Source organism: Rhinolophus hipposideros (genome assembly GCF_964194185.1).
Source record: "Rhinolophus hipposideros genome assembly, chromosome: 18".
Taxonomy (NCBI): Eukaryota; Metazoa; Chordata; class Mammalia; order Chiroptera; family Rhinolophidae; genus Rhinolophus; species Rhinolophus hipposideros.
Window position 1 is genome coordinate 16,915,173 of NC_138064.1, and position 21,121 is coordinate 16,936,293.

The window sequence follows — 21,121 nt, forward strand, 5'->3', positions numbered from 1 at the left end:
TTGGCCATTCCCCCATCTCTCTCCTTTCCCTCGGGCCTCCCTACTCCATGAGACACAATAATATTGAAATTACTGCAAATAATAATCCTATAGTCGCCTCTAAGTGTTCAAGTGAAAGGGTGTCACACATCACTCTGTTGAAAGTTAGAAATGATTAGGTTAGTGAAGAAGGCACATTCTCGAAAGTTGAGATAGGCCAGAAGCTAGGCCTCTTGCACAAGTTAGCCACGTAGTGAAGGCAAAAGAAAAGTTTTTGAAGGAAATTAAGAGTACTACTCCAGTGAACACACGAATAAGAAAGCAAAACAGCCTTACTGCTACTCTGGAGTAAGTTTTAGCGTTCTGGATTCAAGATCAAACCAGCCACAACATTCCCTAAACCAAAACCTAATCCAGAGCAAGGCCCTGACTGTTTTCAATTCTATAATGGCTGAGAGAGGTGAAGAAGTCGCAGAGTGAATTGAATTATATACCCAGATAACAATGGTTATAGTGCTTTGCTAGCAATAACAAATAATTTACCTATACATTGGGTATCAAACTACTTGAGAAAAGTTTAAATATTAAAAAATACAAAGCCTCAATATATAAGACAAAATAAAACATAATCCAACCTCAATACTGCTGTTGTACTTGCACTGTACTGTGGCAATAAGCCTTTCTTCTGAATGAATCTTTTGTAGTACTTGACTATATGTATTTAAAATGATCTCCTTGTCTGCATCACCTTGCTCCTAAATGAAACCACACACATGGAATTATACACAAAGGAGTATTCAAAATAGTTAAAACCTCAATAACAATGGATAAACTTCAAAATGATACCTTTAACAAATATCTATATCTATTTCAAAATATTTCTTAAACACAAATATTTTTCTAGACAGAAGATTGATGTCAAAGATGTTCATGTGGGAAATTTTACTCCCATTATACTGTTATTCCTAGAGATGTCTGAAATAGAAGAACATTCTAGGAAACTGGGGATACGACGCTGCATGTAAGAACTAAATATATAGAACTTCAACATTTAAAATTATTTTTAGAAATCATCTATAACAGCCACTTCTAAAATCAACTCTGACAAAACCATCTAAATAAGGACTATTTGACCACAGAGAAATATAGTAATGCATATATATTTTTAATACCAATCTGAATAAAATCACTGAAGGCTAAAAGAAACAAGTAAAATGAAGAACATTATCACTGAGACTTTGGTAAACAGCCTGAAAAACTGCAAGAGTTCCAGTGAGCAATATTAACATTACAAAATACTCTTTTGAGGAACTACACTAATTTTTAACTTGACATAGCAATAGAGAATATACACAATAGAGAAAGGGAGCTACTAACCAACCTTGTGTCTCTACTTCTAAAGCTCTCCTAATTTTTATTTCAAATTTTCACAAACTCTAAAGCGTCTTTTCTTACAATCATGGGGTATGATGGACTCACACCCAATATATAGAAAGCTGTTACACTCAGATTAAGAGAATTTTTCTTAAAATTAAACATTAGATTTTATTTATTTTTGAAATGTCTTATTAAAATGAAAATACCACCCTGTGGAAGATAGATTTTGCTTTGTGTATGGATTAGAACTTGACTGTGCTACTATTTCAAAAAGGCCCATAAGAGGCTAAGATCAGTCTTGATACTTTCTAACTAGCGAGAGAAACCATACTGCTTCAAAGAAAGCAATAATAAAGAATATCAATACTCACAATCAGAGACATCTCCAGCTCTTTGCATACACTTGACTCGGTCTTTTCTAGGATTTCATCAATATTACCAACTATGTCTTCAGAAGTCAGTGATTCTTCCACAGACAGATCAAAAGCCTCATTTGCAAAAATAAATGTATGAAGCATCTCATTTAATTATTTCAGTTATTATTGTGTGCTTATACCTGGAGCACAGCATTAGCCTACACACTGGGCAATGTGGCAGAAATAAGGATACACAAGATATAGTACTTCCCTCATAAAACTTATGCACCAAGAAAAACAGATACACACACATCACACACCTGAAAAAAACACGGATTTTTAAAATGTAGTTAGTGGTTAACAGAGGGAGAGGACAACACAGAGAAGAATGAAAAAAACAGAGACAAGACCAGGATGTTTCCTGAGAATACAGTAAAAGAAGCAGTCTGACTAAAAACTGGTAAAGAAACTTGAATGCTCAGCTGGCATCTTTAAATCTGAAAGGTAGAGGCAGGCAATGTTAGCCCTTGAACAAGGAAGGAATACGATTATACCTGGTATTTACTGATGACCTACGAGTAGTTAGGTATCTGGCGATTAAAAGTTAAAGACTAAACTCAGATGGTTCCATTTTAGTAGGAAAACAAAGGTATTTTCTATCAGGAAATAAACTTTACAATAAGGTATTATATAGAATAAAATCAGGGGCCCAAATTATAATACAGAACATAAATGTTACAAGCAGTCACTTTGATTCAAATATTCACATTTCTGATTAAGGAGATCTGGATTTGGGAAACAGCTGTGGAAACGAAAAAAAAAGGGTAATTGATAATTAACCTAAACAGAAAGACAATTAAAATCAATAACAAAAAATATGAAGAAATAACTTAGTTATGTTACTGTAGCCATAAGAAAGTACCAAAAATGAAGAGTTCCAGAAGTGGCTAGAAACTAAAGATTTTTTTTCCAAAACAAAGCTGGAAATGCATATTTTGGAAATCATTCACACAGATAAATGACAACATGGGTGCCCTTGTCCTTGCTAAGGAAGTTGTAAAGCAGACAGAAAAACAGAATCAGTAATAAAATTAGTCTAAAATGTAATTCGAGTTCAGAGTACTTTATACAAAACAACATGCCCCCAAGCTTTTTGGAAAATTACATGCTGTTTTTATAATAATAAACAAGAATGAAAAAGAATATACAAAACATCTTTTCTAATATCTAACATCAACTGAGACTAATATTCCCCATTTATTTTAGGTATCTTTAAGACATTTAAGATATCTAAAATTTAAAAGACTTATTAAACACTGCCAATTAACATATAATTTTAAGCATGACTAGTTAGCCAACTGTTAAAACACGTCTTGCTAAAAACGAAACCAAAAAAAGCTCTACTGTCCTCAAAAGCACATGTATATATATACATACCTTTATCTCTATACTATAGCTGTAAAATACACACTACTTGTAATAAACTCCACTGATACTATCTTACACCTACAGCTTCATTGAAGTTGTTTTCAAATATGTCCCAGAAACCATAAATATGTAAATTCCTCATTCCTCCATCCTGGCACACACATTCTCATTTCTATTCATTCTCATTCTGTTTGTCCTCTCTCCCACCCAACTGCCCTCTCTCTCAGCAAATAAGTAAATTACATTTGGAATTTTTTTATTTTTTTTTATTTCCTGGTTTATGCTGACACCCCTGGGCAAGAGCTCTTATTACCTTTAAGCTGCTCTGGAACCATGCTAAAAGACACTGTAGAGAAACGTCTGTTTCGTTTCTAACACTGGTGAACTCCTCTCTTTTATCACACTTCCAGTCATAAAATTTCTTAAGTATTTCTTCAGAGCTTGTCCCTTTGTTGACCTGTCCATATACTGCTTCTAAAGACGTTGACAAATCCTGCAGAGACAGATTTCTGTTTATTAAAGTTTATTAACTTCACAGTAGGACTCAGGTGCAGTATTAGAATCCGAGACAGAAGTAGTAATGCTGCATCCCTATCCTTGAGAATTTTATAAATGAAACTTAGAATAATTAGACAGGAAAGTATTAAACTACCTAGAAGCTGATTTATTTGGACTCCAATAGTAAGTTTATTAAGTGAATTAAGGTTATAAATAGAAAGCTTTATATTCTTAGGTTTTTAAATAAACAGACTTTAAATTAGAATCACTACTGTTTTGTCCTGACATGAAAGTTTCCAAGACCTACTGTTAAATAAAAATAAAGTACACACCAAAATATACAAATAATTCCAATTAAGGAAAGACACTAAACATGTACATGTACTTAAAAGCATTTTTAAAAGGACTGGAAGAGACAAGAGAGCCTGCTGGCTCTCTCCAGGAATCAAACTCCAGAAATGTCAGAGACAAAAGGAAAACTTAATAGATCCCAGAAATTTTTATCACAAAACTCGGAGAACCCTTGGAAAGACAGAAGACAGTTGGTGCTTAGTACTAAATACAGTCACTGTAAGTGGAAGAAGGCCTGTACCATCTGTGGGAAAAGAGAACTTTCCTCATATGCCCTTCTCTCTCCTTCGCATTGGACAGGAAAGCAGCAGAGCAAGCAAGAGGCAATGAATTTACACAAGCACAGCATAGGAAACCAGATGAGGCAAAACTTGATAGCCAGTACAGAAGAGTTGCCAAGCCCTAAGCATTCTCTTTTCTTCCCTTTTCCCTGAACACCTGTTAGCATTTACACCCAAGGATGGTGGCCCCTGGGAAAGAGCAGTGGCTGAGGTATAGGAACTGGGAGGTCTACTGAAGAGTAAGATCATCTAGAAGAGAAGCCAACAGGAAGTAGAGCCCAGAGTACAACCCTAGAAGCTCTGAGAAACAACCCCATCCCACTCCCTAAACCCACCTAAAGTCTTTGAAGTTATGGTCCAAGCTTTCACCCTTCCCAGGCCAATCTACCACACTATCTCATACCTACACAACAGCACAGAATTAAGAGAGCTTATAGTTCTCCAAGGGAATATAAGACCTTGAAGGGAAGTACAGGGAAGGATGAAAGGTATAACTAAAATAAAGACTCTGAAAGAAATATAACAAACTAAGCCACCTTATAAAAAAGGAAACAAAATCAGTGGCCCAAATAATAGTAATAACTCAAAATAAGCATAACAAATATTCTCAACAAAAAGAAAGAATACTGAAAACACAAGCACAAGGCAAAGCCAGTAGTTATAAATAACAACCAATCAAAGGTATGTGGTATGAAAGAAGTGATCTTTAAAATAAAGAACACCGTGGACTGGCTAAATGGCAGGAGGGGATCAGATACTAAAGCAATCAGTGAGCTAGACAGTTAAGTCAAGGATCTCTTCAAAAAGACACATACAGGGATCAAAAGATAGAAAAAATGGGTGGACAATTATGTAGAGGATAGAAGTTTAAATACCCATCTAACAGAAGTCCCAGAATGAGAGAAAAAGTAAATGGGATGGGTGTGAGGAGAAGGGAAAGTATCTTAAGAAATAATTATCAAGTATTGACTAGAGTTAAAGAAAAATATAAATCCTAAGACTAAATTGACTCATTGAAATCTAAACTTAAACATGTTTTAGGGTAATTAAGGAACAAAGTCAAGAGAAAATGTTAAACTTCTGGGAGGATAAATAAGATCACAAAAGAATAAAAATCAGACTGATATCAACAACCATGGAAACAAGAAGACAATGACTTATTATTGTCAAAGGTCTGAGGGAAACATGGCCTTTGGACCTAATATTTTATAGCGAAGTAAACAATTGTTAAAGTGCTTAAATGTACACAGTTGCTTAAATTAAGATATCCTGAGACATTTAATACCTCACAAAATCAACCAAAGAGCTCTTTGAAAGCACTCTTAAACAAAATATTCCATCCAATACTAGAGAAAACCAAAAGACATCCAAAAATTTATGAAATAAGAATGATAAAATAACTCTAAAGTTCATTATTTAACTGAGCTATTATGTACAATATCCGTACAACCTCAGACTAAAATCCTAGACAAGAACTGTGGTTGTTTGGTTAGCTGACTTTGGGGAAGGCGATACAGAAAAGGAAGAAACACACCAAAGACAAGTGAGACTGTTCTAAGAAATTAGGGTTAAACAGTAGAAAAGGAAAAAAAAAGAAACCATGATAAACAGAAACTATATAATCACAGAAATAAGTTATAATACTATAAAACAGTAATTAAAATATATAAATCAATTTAGTTACACATCAAAAGACAGATTTATAGGATGGATTCTTTTAAAGATGTTCCATGTGTTGTCTAAGAGAGGAAAGGGGAAAGAAAAGATATACAAAGCAAATATTAACCAAAACAGACAGGTGGAATACAAATTTTAAAAAGAAATGAAATAAGATTTTATCCCAAAATACCTTAAGGAAAAATAAGGTCAGATAATGGTTAAAAAGAAAACACAGTTTAAAATACGTAACAATCACAAATATGTTAACGTCCAACAACACAGCACTGAAATAGTTTGAACAACAATTTAAAGAACTAAAATACATAACAAAATATATTAACTAGAATATATAACAAAAATATCTCAATACTGATTAACTGATTAGCCTAAAAACTGAGTAAAGATACAGAAGATTAAAGTTTAAAAAAACAGCTATATATCAAGAACTGCACACCAAGAAAACCTAGAATATGCTTTCTTTTTGAACTTAAAAGGAACAGTCATTAAAAAATCAACCCTGTATTGTAGACCACAAAAGAAGTCTCAATAAATGCAGAGAAAATCAGAAATTATGACATTTTTCTTTGACCTTCATTACTGAAGTATATTTCTTAATTATTTGAAGAATATAAATAAAAATCAAACTATTTCTCAGCAAAATAAAGAGAAGTTTAAATATTCTGGTTCATTTAGGGGAATAGTAGAAAGGGACACAAACCAGATATGGCAAAAACTCTTTTAAGATTAAACTTTAAAAAGCGCTTTAAAAATATCCTGATTGCAGACCCTTAACCTATGTTTACTGACAATTAATGAGAAGAAATAAACCTTTACAGGGTAAAGGAGAAGTTGCATTGTAGACAGGTCAATTCTTACTACACCCATGGCCTTTCATATGCAAGACTTATTTCACCATTCTAGAAGAACTTATACTATTAATGCAATTCCATTTAAGAAAATGCTTCAAGCCAGGGTGCCAATGGCTCCTGAACCATACACTGTACCATCAAAGCAATGTCTTCATCCAGGTGGACAGAAAGAGACAGTGTCCAGATGTCCTTGAATATCCTTTTCTCCAACTCTCTCGCAAGCTCATTCTCTGGAGTCTAAGACAAGACAAGGATACCACCTAACACAGCTACTACTCAATTTGGCACTAAAGATACTGACCAAAGCCATAGAAACTCAAAGATATATAAAAGGTAGAAAACATACAAGAGGGTTGTTTTCAAATGATATGACCACACAGAAAGCTCACAGAATTTATCAATAGGCAAATGAGACCTAAGAGTTCAACAGAGTTGCCAGAAAGACATCAATATATAAAAATCAACAGTATTCCTGAACACCATCAAAAATAACTAGAAAATGGAAAGTAAGATAATATTCACAAAAGCAACCACAAGTATAAATATCTTGGAGTTAAATGAAGAAAACGCATGAGACCTTTTAGAGGAAAATTTTAAATGTCATTAAAGGACATTTAAAAAGGATCTGAATAAGAGCAATGTTATGTTAATAGGTAGACTAATAACATTGTCATGCTCATTCACTCCAAGTTCAAGTCTTTGCTGAGTTGGCAGGATAGGGCTGAAGACAAGGTCCCACAACATACAGCTTTATTCCAGCCTCTGATCATGGATCTTAAAAGTCCTATACCTTAAGGATAAGGGTCCCTCTCCCTAACTCTGACAGGTGGCCTGCCTGGATTTTCTGCTAGAACGTAATGGGCAACAGGCACTCACATGCCTGCCACTGCTCCTGCCTCCGTGAGTTTTCCCAATGAGTGCTGCTCTAGCAAGTCTGACGTGTCTGACCGTTTTACCTTGTTTGCAGAGTATACAAATATACATAAACATATTAAATATACCAAGGGTGCCAAAAAATGTACACACTTTAAGAGATGTTACCTATGTATTACTTTTCGAAGTTGAATTGAATTACAGTAGCAACGTGTAGTATGACGTTCACTTAAAAGATGGCGTTAAATCAAATGAATACTAGCGTCAGTCATTGTATTACAATTTTAATACAGTTTTTTCCTTTCTTAAAATGTGTATAATTTTTGGCACCCTCTGTATTAATATAAAATTTTAATTCCATTAAAAAGAAATGAGAAGAAAAAAAAGAAATGAGAATTCATCAAAGAGAAGAAAAACTTTTGCAGCCATCAGTACTATCTGAAGTATCAAGGTAAATGCTAATTACCCCTCTCAAATAATAAACATGTACATTTAATGTAATGTATATTTACTGTCTTTTGAAATTCCAACCTGCAATGTTTTCAAGCGTTTGTTAAGAGATAACTCATCTACTTCCATAATAAAAATTTCTACTGCCATGTACAGCTTCTGTTGCACTTCGTTTCTTTCGCCAATCAAAATATTCCCTTCATTCTAAAGGAAGGAAAAAAAAAGAATAACCATCATTGATATGTCACGTGTTTTTTTTATCCATTGACCTACATAAAAAAACTGATATCTTAAAAACAGTAAAATTTAACATTCTCCAAACACAGTAGCAATTAAGACAAACACCTCACCTTAGATCACCAAACTAAGAGCTTTCCCTTAATCAGAAATAACATATTTAAATTCAACAATCCTGCTCTGCTAATCTTTATTTTTTTCCCATTATTTCTGCAACAATGAAATATTTGTTTTCCTTAAGAAAATTATACAAGTTCCTATTATTAATTACACACTGCCTCCTTCTTACTCAATTCCTTCATCTAGTTAACCTTCAAGAGTCAATTAATCTCTACCAGGATAATACCTGCAACTTGCCCAGGGGGCTGTTTGGAAATAGATTATGTAAGACATATCTAAGAACCCTATGCATTACCTTTATTACAGTACTTGGGAAACTATATTGATATTATCTATACTTCCATCCTGTTCCAAAGATAGAATTGTGTATTAAACAAATGTTGTGTCTCCACTACCTATAACAGTATCTGACACACACACATAAAAGCTTGAATTTTAGGATATTCTTTTTTGATAAAGCTCAATCAGGCCATTTTATAACTGTAAAGACAAAAGAATCTCTTTCACCAAAAATATACATAGCAATCAAGTTAAGAAACTGCAAAAAACACAAATGAAAATAACAATACTGAGACCTAAAATAACTACAATAAGGAAAAAAATAACTTTGCATGGCAATTATGACTCTATATTTATAATCTATAATCTACTCTTCAGCCTATTAAGTAAACTTTACAGCAGTGAAGACTAAAAGTAAGTCCTGAAACATCGAACAGTAGCAGAAACAAATATTTATTTCAAAAAATATTTTTTTACTAGAATACCATGTCCTAGAGCTATATTAAGCCCTCTCCCTCTGTCCTGAATTACTTTTCCTATGCTCAAAGCACAAAAACAAAAAGAAAAAAGCAGTTGTTTTTCATCTTATTATATAAAATATGTTATAAAGCATTTTAATGTTAGCAGTACAGTCTAAATGGAAAGAGAACATACGTTGCAGTCAACCACATCTGGGTTCAAATTCCATATTAACATTTAGAACTATGTAATTTTGAGCAATTTTCCTAAACCCTGTGGGCCTCAGTTTCCTCATTTATAAAATAGAAAATATTTAAAAGTTAGTATAAGAAAGTTTATAAAGTACCATAACACTGTCTGTGTTTCACAGAGATTCAAAAATTATTACTTCTGTCACCTTTTTTCTTCCATAATCTGATGTGACCAGTTAGGGTCTAATATGTAAAATAAGCCAAATTTAATCATTCTCCCAATTAAAAATTCCTGACATTCCCAAAGGCCTATTTATCCTTTTCACTTTCAAAGCCACTTAGGTTGCCAACTAGACAAGCTAGGTATGAATAGGGAATAAGACTTTCAAAGTACAATCCCCAGAGGCAGAAACCACCAACAGTTAAGATGGGGCGCCAAACACAAGCATAGAGCTCAAAGATACTACGGAAAGCTATGATTGTTGTGCCAAATATCTCTGTATGAAAAACAAGTTCTGCTCAGCTCAATATAATTCACTAAAGAAAATTTCAAGAGGAAATAAATATACTTGTACATACACTAATAAAGAATTCATATGAAATATTCTATTCTTCATAACTCTTCCTTATCCACAAATAACCACCTCTCAACAATGGGTGGCTTCAATACCATTGAATAGTAAGACAGAGTCCACTGCTGCAGCATAAAACACGCCACTCAGACCAGAAGACAAGAACAGCGTTAGCAGGTGTGGAACACACCCTGGCTTACAAGCCCCATGCCCTTCAAAAGCCAAAATCTCTTATAGGCATAGTTTCCAGGGGCCCTCAGTGGGTATGTCCAGTTTTAAGAGTTCCACCAAGTATATATAGTGTATAGTACTTGCCAGTCCAGATATAATTTACCAATGAAGAGTTTTACTTACCTAAACAATGTTGCCTAGTAACATGATTGAAATATCATTTTATCAAATTTCCATATTTTGCCATGTATAATGCACATTTTGCCCAAATATGTGAGGGAAAAATAAGGGTGCACATTATACATGGGTAGTACTAATTCCATATCTACATAAATGTTTTTAATTCTTTTATTTATGCTTATGAGTTAAAAGTATAACTCTAGAAATCAATAATGATATCCATATGCAAAATAACCTGGAATACGATAATCTGTTTTGTTGAACTTACGATGAATTTACAACAACGAGGAGTTCTTGGCCTTTTATAATGTGTAAATATGGTAAATTTGTTACCAGTACATAAAATTTCTTGTGCCTTGTGTCTGTTCTTGTGTTTTGTAACTATTTGTTACATAAAATTTCTTGTACCATAGTATGTTAAAAAACAAATGCTAAAATTTCTTTATAAAAAGTACCTAAATGTAAACAAATAAAAATTTGAATTAAAATGAAAGATTTTTTTCCCTTAAAGTTTGGGCTAAAAAACGTGGGTGTGCATTATACACTGTAAAACACAGAACCAAGGGAACAAAGAGAGTTAACCAAAGGTCAAATTCTCATGAAACCAGGGAAAAGATTTTGTTAATCCTTTCTCCACAATCATATTTATCGACCTTATCTTTCTTACAAGGCAATAAAGGAATCAAATTATGAATATGAAGATACTGTAAAAGTTAGATATAATGCAAAATACTATAATATCTGCCTTCTTTCTGCTTTCTTGAAAAATAATATCTCCTTATGGTTTATCAACACATAAAAATCATAATAGAGAAAAATTCTTGACCCACCACATTTTGACAAGTTTTAATATTCTCCTGAGCCATAATGTATTCTGCCCAAATTATCTCTAGTTCATTCAAAGAAGCTGGGGTAGTAAAGCATTCTTCATCCAATACTTGTATAGCATCTGAAAGGTCATTTCCAAAACGAACACCTAGGTTGCGACGTCTATTTAAAAGAAGAAAAAATAGCAAAAACGTAAAAGATCCAGAAATTTCTAAGTGTGGTATGAGAAAAGGTTACACTTAAATAGTAATAATCTAAAGTTACTATTTACAACACTGGCTATGAGGAGATACTTTTAAAAACTTTATATAAAATCATAAATGATACAAACTTTTAATTAAAAAATATATTTAACTGAGAAAAAAATAAATATTTTTTAAAATCTTTCTATAAAAAGACAACTTTCAAAGTCTGCAGAATTTAAATGATTATCAAATGGACCTTCAATTCTGGTCTACAATTACATTTGTAAATACTTTCTTAAAAATTTTAGACTTAGCTAATCTTGCTTACTAAGACTACAGGAACATAATCCTTGACCCTAATAAGCTGACTAGCATTTGCGAAGTTTGAAAAAGAAATTAAAAAGAAAAAGCAATCAGAGAGGCAAGCCAACTAGCAAAACCAAAAAGGTCCATCTGTATTCTTTTCTCTAGCTTCCAATTAGATTGCCTCCGTTCTGATAGTAGCACATTATTTCCTCAATTTGGTCCAAAGTCCGTTTCACAGCTTTGCCAGTGTAGCTACTTAATTTTTGGCAGTTCATCAAAAGTTCATGAGGCTCTACTGGAAGCAAAATATTCAAACTATTCAGGCACTTATAAACCAAATGCCATTTGATGGATTTATACTGGAGAATATAAATTTCCACCAGACAAAATACCAAATGCAATATTCATTCAGGGCAACATCTCTCGGTTTTTCAAAGCACAAGGGAAAATTACTTACTGGTTTAAGTTCTATGTGCATTATGAAAAGGGAACTAAGTAGATTTGAGAACTATTTTTCGCCACATTCCAGGAAAGGTTGACAAATTATCCTTAACCAATAAAGCAATCCTCTATTAAGATACATTACCTACATAATTCACATACAGAGTCTGAGAAATGCTGAATAAACTCTGCACAAGACTTGCTAACCAACTTCCTTTCTTCTGACTCCATGAAGACCATTTTTTTCTTTTGTCAGAGTAGTAATTTAGATTACTGAAATCTTTAGTTAAGTACAGGCCTGAAAATAACATCAAGCAAAGCAACAAGACATAGTAGTTTCCCATCAACTACCACGTAGAAGTGATGTTTTAATTTCACTCTCACGGATGACTTTAGGACAATATAACACCTAGTAGTAACAACAGAACACTAACAAAACCACTACAAAATTTGTCTCAGGAGTAACTATTTTTAGTTTTTCTCTTTAAAGTCATAAAAATACAAAGATTAAGTTTCAAAGCAAAAATAATGGGCATGCAATTTAAACAAAGCACCAACTAATTAGCAATTATTTTAAATTATCCATATTACCCAAAGCAATGTACAGATTTAATGCAATCCCCATTAAAAATCCCAATGGCAGTTTTTCAAGATAATTCATCACATCTGTATGAATCACAAAAGACCTCGAATAGCCAAAGCGATCCTAAGGAAAAAACACAAGGCTGGAGGCATCACACGCCCTAACTTCAATTTATACTACAAAGTGACAATAATCAAAACAGCATGGTATTAGCAGAAAAACCACCACACAGATCAATGGAACAGAATTCAGAATCCAGAAATAAGGCCACATATATATAAGGTCTGACAATTAAGTTTGCGAACTTGGCTTAAATTAGCAGCACTGTATAAACAGCTCGATGAGGTTTCATAACCGTGGCATATCAGTGTCTCACAGCTGTGTTCATCTCAACGTGTGGCGGTGTGTTGCTGAGTGGTGTTCTTTATTGTTGTTGCGTGTTTTTGTGTGCTGTCGTGAGAATGTCTGAACTTGAATTAGAGCAACGAACAAACACTAAATTTCTTGTTAAACTTGACAAGAGTGTAAGTGAAATCAGGGACCTGTTAGTCCAAGTTTATGGGGATAATGCCATGAAGAAAACGGCAGTGTATAAATGGATTAAATGTTTTTCTGAGGGGAGGGAACGCGTCACTGATGAAGAGAGGTCAGGGTAGCCAGGAACAAGCAGAACTGACAAAAACATTGCAAAAATTTATCGAATTATGCATCAAAATTGTCAGCTGACTGTGAGAAGCATAGCAGACCCAGTAAACATCGATAGAGAAAGAAGAAAACCTTAACAGAAAATCTTAGATTGAGAAAAGTGTGTGTAAAAATGGTCCTATAGATAGATTAGACAGATAGAGAGAGAGAGAGAGAGAGAGAGAGAGAGAGAGAGAGAGAGAGAGAGAGAGAGAGAGAAAATGGTCCCAAAGGAGCTCTTGCATCACGACAATGCACCAGCTCACACGGCACTGTCTGTGAGGAAGTTTTTAACCAGTAAACAAATAACTGTATTGGAACACCCTCCCTACTCACCTGATCTGGCCCCCAGTGACTTCTTTCTTTATCTGAAGATAAAGGTAATATTGAAAGGAAGACATTCTGATAACATTCAGAATATCAAGGGTAATACAACGACAGCTCTGATGGCCATTCCAGAAAAAGAGTTCCAAAATTGCTTTGCAGGGTGGACTAGGTGCTGACATCAGTGCATAACTTCCTAAGGGAGTGATATCACCATTGTGATATTCAGCAATGAGGTATGGAGCACTTTTTCTAGGATGAGCTCTTGACCTTAATTGTCAGACCTTGCATGGAGAGAGAATTTTTGACAAAGGAGCCAAAAACATACAATGGAGTAAAGAAAGCTTCTTCAATAAATGATGCAGGGAAAACTGGAAAGCCACATGCAAAAGAATGACACTAGACTGCTATCACCATATACCAAAATTAACTAAAAATGGATCAAAGACCTAAATGTAAGACCTGAAACAAGAAATTGCATAGGAAAAAGGATAGGTAGTGAACTTACGGACTTTGGATTCAGAGAGGATTTTATGAATTTGACCTCAAAGGCAAAGGAAGTACAAGCAAAAATAAGTGAATGGGACTATATCAAATTAAAAAGCTTCTACACCAAAAGAAACCATCAACAAAACAAAGAGGCAACCAATTGAATAGGAAAAGATATTTGCAAACACCACCTCCGATAAGGGGCTAATATCCAAAATATATAAAGAACTCACACCACTCACCAAAAAACCAATCCAATCAAAAAACAGGCAGAGGACCTGAACAGTTCCCAAAAAGACATACAGATGGCCAACTGATATATGAAAAGATGCTCAATTTCACTAGCTATTAGGGAAATGCAAATCAAAACCACAATTAGATACCACATCACACCTGTTAGAATGGCTACTATCAGGAAGACAAGTAATAACAATTATTAGAGAGGTTGTGGAGAAAAAGGAAACCTCATACACTGCTGGTGGGAATATAAACTGGTACAGCCACTATGGAAAACAGCATGGAGCTTCCTCAAAAAATTAAGAATAGAATTACCATACAATCCAGTAACCCCTCTTCTGGGTATATACCCCAAAAATCTGAAAACATTTATCCATAAAGATATATGTACATCCCTACGTTCATTGCAGCATTATTCACAGTGGCCAAGACATGGAAACAACCAAAGTGTCCCTCGATAGGTTACTGAATAAAGAAGATGTGATACATATATACATATATTACCCAGCCACAAGAAAAGATGAAATACTACTATTTGCGACATGGCTGGATCTTGAGATTATCATACTAAGTCCAGGAAAAGTCAAGAACCATATGACTTCACTCATGTGTGGGATGTAAGACTGAAAGAAACAAACAAACAAAAAAAATCACAGACGCAGACAACAGTTTAGTGATGAACAGAGGGTAAGAGGGGTGTGGTAGAAGAGGAAAAAGGGGGTCAAATATATGGTGATGGAAAGAGAACTGACTCTAGGTAGTGCACACACAATGTAGTATACGAAGGTCAGACAATTAAGTTCGGGAACCCATCCTAGAAAAAGCATTACATACCTCATTACTGAGTATCACTATGGTCACCTTTGAAGTACTCCCCTTGGGAAGCTATGCACTGACCGCAGCACTTAGTCCACCCTTCAAAGCAATTTTGGAACTCTTTTTCTGGAATGGCCATCAGAGCTGTCATTGTATTACCCTTGATGTCCTGAATGTCATCAAAATGTCTTCCTTTCAATATTATCTTTACCTTCAGGTAAAGAAGTTAATGGGGGCCAGATCAGATGAGTAGGGAGGGCGTTCCAATACAATTATTTACTTGTTAAAAACTCCCTCACAGACAGTGCCGTGTGAGCTGGTGCATTGTCATGATGCAAGAGCCATGAACTATTGACAAAAAGTTCGGGTCGTTTTCATCTAACTTTTTCACGCAGCCTTTTCAGCACTTCCAAATAGTAAACTTGGTTAACTGTTTGTCCAGTTGGTACAAATTCATAATAAGTAATCCCTCTAATATCAAAGAAAGATTAGCAACATTGTTGCAACAAGTTTGTGAACTTGCCAGACCTCATATACATGATGTATTAAAGAATTATACACTTAAAACATACATAATTTTACTAACCAAAGTCACCCCAACAAATTTAATAATTTTTTAATTTAAAAAAATTAAATAAATAAGTTATCCTAAAAAATATACTTTTACCTACCTAATTTCTTTCAATATTTCAACATTAGCTGCCAACTTTTTCATTCTGGTACCTACAGAAGTCTTCAGCGTGCTTTCTAAATGTTTAGTCAAATTCATGGTAGTTGCTTTCTCTTGCTGAAACAAAGAACAAACACAACCTAGTGAGGCCCCAATAGGAAAATATGTCTATTGTTAAATGATTTTTAGGCGTAATTTAAAATTTAAAGGTTAAAAAATGTTAGGTCATGGGATAACAAACACTGATTTCCCTACTATTTGGGATCTGAAAAAAAAACAATCTATTCCAGTCTTCTACCCTCACACAGGTTAGACTCTTATATTTCATCATAATAAGAAATCAAACAAAAACAAAATTTCACATACAATGTGTCTTAATACCTAGATTTTTTAAAAAAATAAAAACATCCCCACAAATGATTATCAATGCCAATTTCTGATACAGTCTTACGTCATTCTGCATTACAAAAGAATCAAAAATATCATTTCCTTCACCCAAGCTACATTAAATTCCTGATTCTAAGTGGTATCTCAAATACATATCTACCATGATTATCCAAAATAATGTATAGAGTTGTAATATGAACAAAGACCTGATAATTTATTCCAATTATACTACAAACCAGATATTACATAGTTAAACATAGAACTTTTATTCAATACACAACATGCACTCTATTCCTCCCATTCTCTCCAATCCTTCCCTTAGAGAGAACCAGCATATACTGAATGCCTATAAATAGTAAGTTACATTCAAATATGCTCATGCTCTTTTGCTCCCATTTGTTGGGTAAGGTGATCATGAAGAAGCAGAGATATTTGTCCTTAAATCTGTTTATATACATAGTAATTGTTAGAATAATTACTCTAAAAATTACGTAAATCTACAAAACAGGAGTGGGAAAATAAAGTTGTTGAATCCTTGAAAATGTGTTAAACGCTTTGCAGAAACGCCATAAAAGCAAATTTTTAATACAAATTGCTTAGGAATTACATCTGGATGAGAACTATAAAATACTGAGGAAAAGAATCATTTAAATCTAAAATAATCATGAACGGAAAGGTCCAAGATGGCGGATAAGGTAACTGCTGTGTCTACTGTCTCCCAGGATCACAGAAAAATTACAAATAAATTATTTGTAATTTATTTCAAGAATCATATGAAGACTAGCTTGACAGAACTCCTATAACTAAGGATGTAAAGAAGCCACATCGAGACTGGTAGGAGGGGCAGAAATGCAAACGGTCTAACCCCAAATCCACAGACAGCGGTTGAACAACAACAGGAGGGACACCTCCTCAGCAGAGGGCCCCTAAAAAAGGGAGGGGTCCCAGCCCCATACTGGATCCCCCAGCCCAGGAGTTCTGCTCTGGGAAGAGGAATTCCTATAACATCTGAATGTGAAAATTAGCAAGAACTCTGTCTGTTCATCCCAGTGAGATGGAAGCTGACTGGAAACCCAGATGCCCTCTTTTTTTTGTTTTTTTGTTTTTTGTTTTTTTGTGTTATTTTTTTTTAAGGAGGGCGCAGCTCACAATGCAGGGATCAAACCAGCAACCTTGGTGTTATCAGCACCATGCTCTAACCAACTGAGCTAACTAGCCACCCCCCGAGATGCCCTCTTAAAGGGACCACACACAGACTCATTCACTTACAAACACTCACCTGGTTTCCAGTGGAGGGGTAGCAACTAAAGAGGCGTCAGAGACACACAGGAAAAGACAGAGTTGTGTGGCTTCAGAGCGAGGGCTGGAGGGACCAGCCATTGTCCCTGTGTGGAATTTGCCTCATGTGTAGCCTACAGGAGAGCACCATCTTTTCTATGCTGAACCCTTCCCCAAAGGGCCAAATCTGAGACCACATTAGTGTGCTAAAATCCACATATATGCACCACCTTAGTGATGCCCTGGGTCCCTGTCCCACACAGCTAGTACTATATTGCCAGGGACACTGACAGCTACTGAGCGTCCGTGGACTGCAGAAGCTTTTTACAGCAGTGGACAGCCCAAGGAGGATGGGGCAACTTTTGGTGATGAGCAGTGAGCTACAACCTGCACCAAAGCCTCTCTTGGGCGGCTCTCAGGAACCTGCAGGCCTGAGGTGAGTGGTGGCTGGTCACAGCATTCTTAGAGCATTTTTGCAAAGTTGTCACAGGCCCAGCACCAGTGCAAGATCCACAACTGAATTAACTTTGTAAAAACCACCACCCACACTCAGTAACTCCTTGGAACCCCGTCCCACTCACCTACAGCTGCATTACTGGGGCCACTCTTGGCCACTGAGCAGCCAGGCCTGCCCCAGAAGCTGTGAAAGCCTTTTACAGCAGTGGACGGCCTGTGGCAACCCGGGAAACTTTTGGTGGTGAGCAGTGAGCCACAACCTTCACCACAACCTCTCTTGGGCTGCTCTAGGAGACCTGCAGGCCTGAGGCAAGCGGTGGCCGGCCATGGTGTTCTCAGAGCATTTTTACAAAGTGGTCACAAGCCCAGCACCAATGCAAAAACCAAAACTGCATTAACTTTGTAAAAACCACCGCCCACACAGTGTAACTCCCTGAAACACACCCCGCCTACCTAGGGCTGCACTGCCCAAGGCACTCTCAACACCAGGTCAACCAGCCTCACTTTCACATCTAAGAAGGCTCTTTCCACAGGTGAGCCTTACAGGCAGCTGGCAGATGGCAATAGCAAGGAGGGCCCTGGGCCTTTTGCTAAGCTTCCCTGGACCCAATACTGGTGGCATCCAACATCGGCTCACAGGGAGGCCACCCCAACACGCCTCCAGGCCCAGTACAGGCAGCAACCAACCACATATAGCTGTGTAGCTTCTGTCAGTTGGCCCCAGGCCAGTCACAGGCAAGGCTGAAAGAGGCCTGCACAGGAGACCCTCATAAGAGACACCAGAGACAACACACCAACAAGGTGGCTTCAGAGCACACTAAAGCACTACCTGGTTAGCCCCACAAGAGGCACACCCAAAGGGTGGATGCAAGCAGCACAAGAGCCCATGGGGGCAAACCCTACTCAGAGGGGTCAGCCCTCACACAGCAGCTCATACACTGTGGGCATAGCCAGTCCTCAGTCAGCCTGGGACGTAGTCAATCCCACCCACTGATGCGCCAAAAGTAATCAAGGCTCAACTACAACGGGTGAACACACACTCAAGGGACACTCCTGGAACACATGCACAGGAGATCAGGGAGACTGCACCCTGCACCACACAGGACACATACTACATAAGGCCACCCAGCAAACACTGAGAGACACAGCAGATCTACCTAATACACAGAAGCAGACACACAGAGGCAGCCAGAATGAGGAAACAAAAAAATATATCCCAAATAAAAGAACATTCAGAAATAAGAAATGGAGGCAACCAACTTAGAGAGTTTAAAACATTAATTATAAGAATGCTTAAGGAACTTAGTGACAATTTCAACAGAGACAGCAAAGATAAAAAAGGACACAGAAATCATAAAAAAAAGAACCAGTCGAAAATACTTATAAAGAATACAATAACTGAAATGAAGAATACACTAAAAGGAATCAATAGCAGGTTAGATGAAGAAAAGGATCAATCAGGGATTTAGAAGACAAGGTAGCAGAATACATCTAACTGGAACAACAAAAAGAAAGAAAAAAAAAAAAACAATGAAGATAGTTTAGGAGACCTGTGGGACATCAAGTGTAACAACATTCGCATCATAGGAGTACCAGAAGGAGAAGAGAGGGAGTAAGGGATCGAGAACCTATTTGAAGAAATAATGACTGAAAATTTCCCTAACCTGGTAAAGGAAATTGACATACAAGCCCAAAAAGCACAGAGTCCCAAACAAGATCAACCCGAACAGGCCCACACCACAACACAGCATAGTTAAAATGGCAAAGGTTAAAGACAAAGAGAGAATCCTAAAAGCAGCATGAGAAAGACAACTAGTTACTTACAAAGGAGCTCCCATAAGACTACCAGATTTCTCAACAGAACCTTTGCCAGAAGGAATTGGCAGAAAATATTTAAAGTGATGAAAAACAAGGGCCTACAACCAAGATTACTCTATCCAGCAAGGTTTCATTTAAAATTGGCGAGATAAAGACCTTCCCAGACAAGAAAAAGCTAACGGAATTCATGACCACCAAGCCAGCATTACAAGAAATGTTAAAAGGACTCCTTTAAGCAGAAGAAAGGAAAAAACAAACAAACAAATGATGATCAAAAATATGAATAATATAATGGCGATTACTATGTATCTATCACTTTAAATTGTAAGTAAATTAAATACTCCAATCAAAAGACATAAGGTAGCTGAATGGATAAGAAAACAAGACCCATATATGGGGGCTACAAGAGACCCACCTCAGATAAAAAGATACACATAAACTGAAAGTAAAGGTATGGAAAAAGATATTTCAACAAATGGAAATGAGAAAAAAGCTGGGTAGCAAAACTTACATCTAAATATACTTTAAATATAAATATACTTTAAAACATACTTTAAATATACTTTAAAACAAAGGCTATAATAAGAGACAAAGAAGGACATTACCTAATAATAACGGGATCAATCCAACAAGAGGACATTAACCCTGGTAAACATCTATGCATCCAGCATAGGAGCATCTAAATGTACCAAACAAATACAGCATGAAGGCAGAGATCAACAGTAACACAGTCATAGTAGAGAACTTTAACACCCTACTGACACCAGTGGACAGATGTTCCGGGCAGAAAATCAACACAGAAACAGTTGCCTTAAATGACACACTAGACCAGAAGGATTCAATTGATATTTTTAGAGCATTTCACCCCAAAGCAGCAGAGTATACATTCTTTTCAAGTGCACATGGAACATTTTCCAGGATAGACTGCATATTAGGCAAAAAAAACAAGTCTCAATAAATTAAAGAAGATTGAAATCAAATCAAGTGTCTTCTCTGATCACAATGATATGAAACTAGAAATCAATTACAAAAAATAAAACTGAAATACACACAAACCAAACACATGGAGGCTAAATAACATGCTACTAAATAATGAACTCTGGTACATTTATATAATGGAGTAATATTCTGCCAGAAAAAAAGAATGAAATCTTACCATTTGCAACAACATGGATGGACCTAGAGGATATAATGCTAAGTGAAATAAGTCAGGCTGAGAAAGACAAATACCATATGATCCCACTTCTATGTGGAATCTAAAGAACAGAATAAACGAGCAAACAAAACAG

At 35.8% G+C, this 21,121-nt stretch overlaps 1 protein-coding gene across 1 annotated transcript in view; it reads right to left on the bottom strand.

Moving 5' to 3' along the window:
• Positions 1–21,121, bottom strand: part of STK31 (serine/threonine kinase 31) — a 71,553-nt gene that overhangs the window by 27,144 nt on the left and 23,288 nt on the right. Inside the window, exons 8-13 of the mRNA XM_081079274.1 lie at positions 15,895–16,010; positions 11,161–11,320; positions 8,203–8,325; positions 3,454–3,633; positions 1,728–1,844; positions 615–734 (exon numbers count right to left, since the gene is read on the bottom strand). Coding sequence (XP_080935400.1) covers positions 615–734; positions 1,728–1,844; positions 3,454–3,633; positions 8,203–8,325; positions 11,161–11,320; positions 15,895–16,010 — 816 coding nt within the window. The remainder of the gene's footprint in view (positions 1–614; positions 735–1,727; positions 1,845–3,453; positions 3,634–8,202; positions 8,326–11,160; positions 11,321–15,894; positions 16,011–21,121) is intronic.